A 9,501-nucleotide genomic window follows, 5' to 3' on the forward strand; every position below is an offset into this window, starting at 1 on the left:
TCGCTTGAGGTTAGGAGTTTGAAACTAGCCTGGTCTATATGGTGAAACTCCATCTCTACTAAAAATACAAAAATTAGCCAGGCGTGGTGGCGCACGCCTGTAATCCCAGATACTCGCGAAGTTGAGGCACGAGGATTACTTGAACCCAGGAGTCAGAGGTTGCAGTGAGCCAAGACTGCACTACTGCACTCTAGCCTGGGCAGCAGAGTAAAACTGTGTATAAAAAAAAAAAGGTGCCGGGGGGGCTGGGCCTAGTGGCTCACACCTATAATCCCAGCACTTTGGAAGGCCAAGGCAGGTGGATCACCTGAGGTCAGGAGTTCAAGACCAGCCTGGCCAACATGGTGAAACCCTGTCTCTACTAAAAATACAAAAATTAGCCTGGCATGGTGACATGAACCTGTAATCCCAGCTACTCAAGAAGCCAAGGCAGGAGAATCACTTGAACCTGGGAGGCAGAGGTTGCAGTGAGCCAAGATCATGCCATTGCACTCCAGCCTGGGTGACAGAGCGAGACTCTTGTCTCAAAAAAAAAAAAAATAAAAGCTCTATTGTTACACAGCTTATAAAACCAAAAAAATTGGGATCAAACGGAAAATCATAAAGTATTCAATTAAATAATTTATAGCAAATTCATATGATGAAATAGAAATAACAATTATAATTGTCAATATTGAAATACCTGCTCTGCCAATCAGTAGCTGTATAGCTCAGGGAAAGTTAATTAATCCATATGCACCAGTTCCCATTTACAAAATGGGTTTAACATACCTGAAGCACTTAGGATAGCACTGACACATAACACGAACTCAATAAACTAGCTTTAAAAAAAAAATTTTGGGGCTGGGCGTGGTGGCTCAAGCCTGTAATCCCAGCACTTTGGGAGGCCGAGACAGGCGGATCACGAGGTCAGGAGATCAAGACCATCCTGGTTAACACGGTGAAACCCCGTCTCTACTAAAAAATACAAAAAACTAGCCGGGCGAGGTGGCGGGCGCCTGTAGTCCCAGCTACTCTGGAGGCTGAGGCAGGAGAATGGCGTGAACCCGGGAGGCGGAGCTTGCAGTGAGCTGAGATCCGGCCACTGCACTCCAGCCTGGGCGACAGAGCGAGACTCCATGTCAAAAAATTTTGGCTGGGTGCGGTGGCTCATGCCTGTAATCCCAGCACTTTGGGAGGCCGAGGCAGGGAGTTTGAGACCAGCCTGACCAACATGGTGAAACTCCGTCTCTTAAAAATAGAAAATTAGGCCAGGTGCGGTGGCTCATGCCTATAATCCCAGCACTTTGGGAGGCCGACGCAGGCGGATCGCGAGGTCAGGAGATCGAGACCATCCTGGTTAACACAATGAAACCCCGTCTCTACTAAAAATACAAAAAATTAGCTGGGTGTGGTGGCGGGCACCTGTGGTCCTAGCTACTCAGGAGGCTAAGGCAGGAGAATGGCATGAACCCGGGAGGTGGAGCTTGCAGTGAGTCGAGATTGTGCCACTGCACTCCAGCCTGGGTGACAGAGCAAGACTCTGTCTCAAAAAAAAAAAAGAAAAAAAAAAAATTAGCCAGGCGTGGTGGTGCATGCCTGTAATCCCAGCTACTTGGGAAGCTGAGGCAGGAGAATCACTTGAACCTGGGAGGTGGAGGTTGCAGTGAGCTGAGATCATTGCAGTACTACACTCGAGCCTGGGCAACAAGAGCGAAACTCTTATCTCAAAAAAACAAAACAAAAAAATTTAACAAAAGGAGAGTGTAGACAAGTATCTTGGAAAGATGTTAATGACAGATGAATGGGAAAAAAGGGTTATAAAGCAGTATATATGGAATCTTCTTTATAAAATAAACACATTTCATATACATAAATTTATAAAAAGTAAAGACTAGAAGAATAAATACCAAAATAGAACTAGTATTCTCTTTGGATAATAGGTGTTACTTTTTATCTGTACTGTATTTTACAAGTTTTCAACAATAAATGTGCTACTTTTATGAAAGGTGAAAACTCTCATCCTCATCTCTACCATAATTAAAAGTAGGAACTGTCATTTTTTTGCTTCAACTGGTAATGAATCCACCCCAAATTTACAGGGTAAGGGAATAAAGAATCAGAATTACACAGACATTTCTCTTCATTGGCTTTATTACCATATAACACAAGCTCACAGCCTCTAATGTTACAAACCTTATACACAAATGGCCAAAAAAGAAATTTTCCTTTCCAAAAGCTAATTTATTCCGGTTTCCCCTCTTTTATTTTTATTTTTGAGACAGAGTTTCGCTCTTCTCACCCAGGTTGGAGTGCAATAGTGTCATCTCTGGTCACTGCAGCCTTCACCTCCTGGATTCAAGTGATTCTCCAGCCTCAGCCTCCTAAGTAGCTGGGATTACAGGCGCCCGCCACCATGCCCGGCTAAATTTTGTATTTTTCGTCGAGATGGGGTTTCACCACGTTGGCCAGGCTGGTCTCAAACTCCCGACCTCGGGTGATCCACCCACCCCGGCCTCCCAAAGCGCTGGGATTAGGGGTGTGAGCCACTGCGCTTGGCCTGGTTTCCCCTCTTAATACAGTGGGATTAGATAGATTCTCCGTGACATCCTGAGCCTTTAATGTAGAAAGGCTGTCATGAAAGTGAACTCACCACATGAGAACAGTGCAAAGAACCAATTAATTCTCACCATCCTCTCCCTGAAGGAAGAATGCCTGCCTGGCAATGGTGAAATGGGGCATTTAAAACATATTTTTTTGGCTGGGCACGGTGGCTCATGCCTGTAATCCCAGCACTTTGGGAGGCCAAGGTGGGTGGATCACAAGGTCAGGAGTTTGAGAATAGCCTGACCCACATGGTGAATCCCCATCTCTACTAAAAATACAAAAATTAGCTGAGCATGGTGGTGTGCGCCTGTAATCCCAGCTACTCAGGAGGCTGAGGCAGGAGAATTGCTTGAACCCGGGAGGCGGAGGTTGCAGTGAGTCAAGATCGTGTCACTGCACTCCAGCCTGGGAAACAAGAGCGAGACTCTGTCTCAAAAACAAAACAAAACAAAAATCAAAAAAAAAGCAAACATTTTTTCAAGCAAGTAAGGACAGGCCCCAAATGTGGACAGATCCTCTTGGTCACATGAGTCTCTTGGGGTCTATTTTCTCTAGGTGAACCAGAGGTTTTAGCTGCTCTGCAAAGTTCTTCATGTCATCAGAGACCACATCCTGCCCAGCGGGTGCTACCACACTTAATTCCACAAGATAAGAGAGTGACAAGGCCTCAGTGCTGTCTGTGTTTCCTGGCACCAGGATGCGGAAAATCTTGTACACCATAATCTTCATGATGCCCTTACGGAACAAATGTCCCTTAGCAACAAACTCATGGTCCATGCGGAAGCCCATTTCCATCAAGAAGTCGGTGAGGTTCTCAGATGTGGCAATGTCCACGCAGTTTCGCACCAGGGCGTGGCGATTCTTGTCTCCCATTTCTGGCTGTCCCAGGTAGCGCAGATGCCAGGGTGCCCCTGCCCTGTCCATAGAGCGTCGGGCCCTGAGAACAAATGGGCTGGCTTGCTGGCCCTTAAGAAGGAATACCATCTCATGGTCAAGGAAAGTCTCAGGTTCCATGTTGTCACACAAACCACGAAGGCGGTGGACGAGGCTTTCCAAACTGTGATCTAAAACACTTCCTGAAAACGGAAAAGGCACCACTGAGTCCTATCTTTCGTTTTAGGTCATGGAGTTAGCATACAACTGAAAAAACTTACTGAAAAATCAAAACAGTTTAGTGAAGCATTTCATAAAACATAGGGCCAAACATGAGATTTTGGAGAAGTTACACTACCAAGGTATTGTATAACGCTGTGAGAAAGTCATTTCCCTTTTCAATTTTTTGGAATGTTCTTATTTAGCACTACAATGTCTTTAGGCCTCCTCTAATGCTAATCTCCAGCAGGCCTTGGGCTTGGAGCCTTTAATCAGCAACAGGGTCTATCTAGAATGTAATAATACTGTTTTAATTATGTATTTATTTATTTTGGTAGAGATGGGGTCTTACTATGTTGCCCAGGTTGGTCTTGAACTCCTGGCCTTGGTCTCCCAAAGTGTTGGGATTACAGGCATAAGCCACCATGCCCAGCCAATAACACTATTTTGTTGTCATATATTTTAACAATTGCCTTCTATTTCCAACAAATCAAAGTTTTCCATTTATAGAAATATAAAGTTTCACCCCCTTCTTCTGAGACGGAGTCTAGCTGTGTCTCCAGGCTCGAGTGCAGTGGTGCGATCTCAGCTCACTGCAACCTCCGCCTCCTGGGTTCAAGCGATTCTCCTGCCTCAGCCCCCTGAGTAGCTGGACTACAGGCATGCGCCACCACGCCCAGCTAATTTTTGGATTTTTAGTAGAGACAGGGTTTCACCACATTGGCCAGGATGGTTTTGATCTCTTGACCTCATGATCCGCCCTTCTCAGCCTCCCAAAGTGCTGAGATGACAGGCGTGGAGCCACCGCATCCAGCTAAAGTTTCCTTTTTATCAGGAAAAGTTTTCCTCTTCTATATGTAAGTAGAAGAGAGTGAACTGCTTTATAGAATCTTCATCCTCTTGGCAACATCTGACACAGTTGTTATAGTAGCTTATACCCACTATGAAATCTATTCTTCCCTTGGCCTCTGAGACACAACTTTCTCGGTTCTTCACTTAACTTGCTGAGCAGTCCGTTTAAGTCTTCTTTGCTTGGTCTCTCTCATCTTCCCTAAACACTGGAGGACTAGGACTCAATGCTGGTCCTCTTCTGTATCAATACTCTTTTCCTGCCTACATGACTTTATTTGGTCCCATGGCTTTAAATATCATTTAGGCCCTGAGGACTCCCACATCTTTATCTCTGGACTACAGAAGAAAACATCCAACTGACTACTCAATTTCCTCACTTGGATGCCCAACAGACATCTTTATCTTAACACGTTCAATATCAAACTGTTGATTTTTTCCTCCAAAATCTTATTCATCCTGCCGTCTTCACCATCACAGTAAATGGCAACTCTCTGCTTCTAGCTGGTTACCTGGGCCAAAAACCAGAAAATCATCTTTCACTTCTTTCTTTCTCCCACACCCTCCATTTAATCCGTATTTTTGAAATAAATGCAGAATGCAATCACTTCTCGCTCCTCTGGTCACTTCAACCTATAGTCCCTTCAAATGAAGTCACCCTCATTTCTTGCCTGGTCTTTGCAAATAGCCTGTTTCTACCTTTGCCTTCTTCCTCTCTTCTCCACACAAAAGCCAAATGGTCTATTATATTATTGGGCAGATAATAACAATCCTCTACTCAGAACACTCCAGTGGCTTCCTGTGTCATTCAGAATAAAAGCCAACGTCTTTACCATTGTTGACAAAGCCCTACATATTATCGTCTCTGCTACCTGCCAAACAACATCTCCTTCTATTCTTCCCCTTGATCATTATCTTCAGGAGTGACCTTCCTGCCAGACCCCTTCCCCTATCCTCTGTGCTTAGGATGTTCTTCCCATCTGCACATCTACTCTATCACTTTTCTCAGGTCTGCTCAAGTGACTTTATCATCAGGGCCTTTTCTGATCACCCTAATAAAATAGTATGTGTCCTACCAATCTCTAGCCACTTTCCTGCTTTATTTTTATGGCATAGATTTTTGTTGTTGTTGTTGTTGTTGTTGTTTTAGATAGGGTCTCGCTCTGTCTCCAGGCTATAGAGCAGTGGTGAGATTATAACTCTTTGCAGCCCCCATCTCGGGGGTTCAAGTGATCCTCCCACCTCAGCCTCCCAAGTAGTTCGGACTACAGGCACATACCACCATGCCCAGCTAATTTTTCTTTGTTTTCAGTAGAGGTGAGTTCTTGCTATGTTGTCCAGACTGATCCTGAATTCCTGAACTCAAGCAATACTGCAGCCTTAGCCTCCCAAACGACTGGAATTACAGGCATAAGCCTGTAATAGCTGGCTTGACATACATTATTTTTTAGTCATCTTTCTCCCTCCATGGCTATGGCTCAAATGTTTGGAACATATTCAGATACTTGTTGACAAAATCTAGCCTGGCGCAGTGGCTCACGCCTGTAATCCCAGCACTTTGGGAGGCCGAGGCAGGTGGATCACCTGAGGTCAGGAGTTCAAGACCAGCCTGGCCAATGTGGAGAAACCCCGTCTCTACTAAAAATACAAACATTAGCTGGCCATGGTGGTGCACGCCTGTAACCCCGCTACTTATGAGGCTGAGGCAGGAGAATTGCTTGAACCTGGGAGGCAGAGGCTGCAGTAAGCTGAGATTGCACCACTGTGCTCTATCCTGGGTAACAGAGTGAGAATCCATCTTAAAAAAAAAAATCAGAGAAACAGGACCTAGAAAGATAGTTGCTGAGGGTTTGGCATAGAGGGGAGTGGGAATTAGTGTTTAAGGGGTAGAGTTGCAGTTTTATAGGATGATAAACAAGTATTTTAAGACTGGGCATGGCGGCTCATCCCTGTAATCCTAGCACTTTGGGAGGCCAAGGCAAGTGTATCACTTGAGGGCAAGAGTTCAAGATCAGTTTGGCCAACATAATGAAACCACAACTCTCTACTAAAAATACAAAAACTAGCCGGACATGGTGATGCACGCCTGCAATCCCAGCTATTCGGGGGGGCTGAAACACAAGAATCCATTGAACCCGGGAAGTGGAGGTTGCATGAGCTGTTATCATGCCACTGCATTGCAGCCTGGGTGACCGATCGAGACTCTGTCTCAAAGAAAAAAACAGTTGTACTAAGTATTTTTTCAAGCTACTCACAATAAACCAAAGTTCTAAAGATCTGTTGTTCAGCAATGTTAATATACTTAACAATACTGAACAGTACACTTAAATATGTTAAATATGTTAAGGTTTTTTTTTTTTTTGAGACAGAGTCTCGCTCTGTCGCCCAGGCTGGAGTGCAGTGTCGTGACCTCGGCTCACTGCAATCTCCGCCTCCCGGGTTCACACTATTCTCCTGCCTCAGCCTCCCGAGTAGCTGGGACTACAGGCACCCGCCACCACACCAGACTAATGTTTTTGTATTTTTAGTAGAGACGGGGTTTCACCGTGTTAGCCAGGATGGTCTCAATCTCCTGACCTCGTGATCCACCCGCCTCAGCCTCCCAAAGTGCTGGGATTACACACGTGAGTCACTGCACCCAGCCAAGATGGCAGATTTAATATGTTTAGTGCATGTAAAACTGTAATTTAAAGTAACAGTTAAAAACATAGTTGGGTGCCAGAAACTGTGCAGGCTGCTTTTGTGTTAAGTCTTTCATCTTAAGGGAAGCTGAACAGAGAAGAGGAAAACAGGTAATCCAAGTTCCCTGGTTCACTTACCCTGCAACAGGTACTCCATCATGTTAATGGTGCCCCCAGTGACAGGCATCATGGTGACTGGAGGTGCCTCCATGGTGTCTAAGTTGAAGACAACACAACTGGACTCAGAGCCCCCAGTCAGGTAAGGCACGGGACATATCTGGAAAAGAGTTCACTTGTTTATACATCAGAGTAGTCAAGAGAGACCAAATCTGTTGTAGCACTGGCCTTCAAATCAAAAGATTCATTCATTTAAAAACATTTGAGTGTCTTACATGGCCAGTTCCAGGCACTGATAATACAGAAATATAAAAAGGAGATCTGGTCATGGAGTTACAGCATTGCCTTCTAGTCTCAAGTTCTGAAACCTCCAAGTTACCTGTGCAATCTTGAGAAAGTCCTGTCTATAACCCCTTACCCTGGGACTCAATGTCTTCCTCATAAAATGAGACCAGCAATTTTTTTTTTTTTTTTTGAGACGGAGTTTCACTCTTGTCGCTCAGGCTGGAGTGCAACGGTGCAATCTCTGTTCACTGCAGCCTCTGCCTCCCAGGTTCAAGCGATTCTCCTGCCTCAGCTTCCCGAGCAGCTGGGATTTACAGGCACCCGCAACCATGCCCGGCTAATTTTTTTTTATATTTTTAGTAGAGACAGAGTTTTGTCATGTTGGCCAGGTTGGCCTTGAACTCCTGGCCTCAGGTGATCCTCCGGTGAGCAGGCCTCCCAAAGTGCTGGCATTATAGGCGTGAGCCACCGCGCCCGGCCAAAGGCCAATGATTTGTAACTCCCAAGGTTAGTGGCTCAAACGAGATAATAAAGAGGCAACAAAATTCAGAAGAACTGAAAAGTGTCTTAAGGGACCTTCATTTTTATAGATGAGGACATTGAGACTCAGAGAGGGACAGGATACACACAGCAACCTGGTAGCAGAGTTGGGACCAAACTAGAATCTAGCCATTCTATCGCTCTGAAAATGCCTTTCCCCCGTACCCTTTTCTTTTTTTGGTGACAGGATCTCGCTCTGTAGCCCAGGATGGAGTGCGGTTGGGGGAGTTCCTAGTTCACTATAACCTCGAACTCCTGGGCTCAAGCGATCCTCCCACCTCAGCCTCCCGAGTAGCCGGGACTACAGGCAGGAGAGTCACTGCAGCTAGCCTAAAAATGCCTTTTAAAGAAAGCCAAGGCCAGGCGCGGTTTCTCACGCCTGTAATCCCAGCACTTTGGGAGGCCGAGGCTGGCGGATCAACCGGAGGTTGGGAGTTTGAGACCAGCCTGACCAACATTAAGAAACTCCCTCTCTACTAAAAATATAAATAATTAGCTAGGCCTGGTGGCGAGCTCCTGCAATCCCAGCTACTCGGGAGGCTGACGCGGCAGAATCGCTTGAACCCGGAAGGCGAGGTTGTGGTGAGCCGAAATCGCGCCATTGCACTCCAGCCTGTGCAACAAAAGCGAAACTCCGTCTCAAAAAAAAAGAGAGAGCGCCAAGAGCAAGTTATTTTAAGATGATGGTATATAGGTCCTTCTAAGCCAGCATCCACAACACGTGTCCACCTAAACACTAGAAGCACACCTTCTTGAGGCTCTAGTGTCTTTTCGAGAAGTCGGGAATTATATCCACCCGCGCACCTAGGAGCCTTTGAGAGACGATTAGATCCCAGTCCTCCGGTTACCCGAGCCCGGGAAGCCCCCAGACCGGTGCAACCAGCCAACTTCCTGCTCTTCTCACTTCCGGTCGGAAGCCGAAGTCTCACAAACCTCGAAACTGCCGTTCCCAAACGTATGGATGCCGAGAAGGCCGAAGAGCGTCATTGCGGACAGACAATCAGAAGCGCATGCGCAAAATGCCGGGCTGCTATATGAAAGATGGCGGCCTCCTTTGGAGCTTTCCTCCGGGGGCTACCTGGCGCCTTGACGTCACAGGCCATCCTCTAGGAAAATATTTTTAGGTTTGACAACCTGGAGATGTATTTGTGCAGAAAGTCTCTTGGAACTGATAGGACTTACAGAGATTATAATGGGTTTAAAAAGAAAAAAGAACTGAGGGGTCGGGCGCAGTGGCTCACGCCTGTAACCCCCGCACTTTGGGAGGCCCTGGCAGGTGGATCACTTGAGGTCACGAGTTCGAGACCAGCCTGGCCAAGATGATAAACCCCGTCTCTATTAAAAATACAAA

General features: G+C 46.0%; 1 protein-coding gene across 3 annotated transcripts; it reads right to left on the bottom strand.

The window, feature by feature from the left end:
- Window positions 1-2,115: 2,115 nt before the first annotated feature.
- MED18 (mediator complex subunit 18) lies at window positions 2,116-9,104 on the bottom strand. Of its 3 annotated transcripts, none has more exons than XM_023219460.2 (3): window positions 9,084-9,104; window positions 7,347-7,485; window positions 2,116-3,662 (listed from the first exon to the last, which is right to left on the bottom strand). In XM_023219460.2, exons 2-3 carry the CDS (start codon window positions 7,417-7,419, stop codon window positions 3,109-3,111), a joined length of 627 nt encoding a protein of 208 aa, XP_023075228.1. In that variant the 5' UTR covers window positions 7,420-7,485; window positions 9,084-9,104; the 3' UTR covers window positions 2,116-3,108. The 3 variants fall into 3 exon arrangements, with proteins under 3 accessions (XP_023075228.1, XP_023075230.1, XP_023075231.1); XM_023219462.2 differs by having other exon boundaries at window positions 8,955-9,093; XM_023219463.2 differs by lacking the exon at window positions 9,084-9,104 and adding an exon at window positions 8,899-9,057.
- Between the last annotated feature and the right edge of the window lie 397 nt (window positions 9,105-9,501).

The sequence above is a fragment of the Piliocolobus tephrosceles genome, chromosome 1, assembly GCF_002776525.5.
Source record: "Piliocolobus tephrosceles isolate RC106 chromosome 1, ASM277652v3, whole genome shotgun sequence".
Lineage (NCBI taxonomy): Eukaryota > Metazoa > Chordata > Mammalia > Primates > Cercopithecidae > Piliocolobus > Piliocolobus tephrosceles.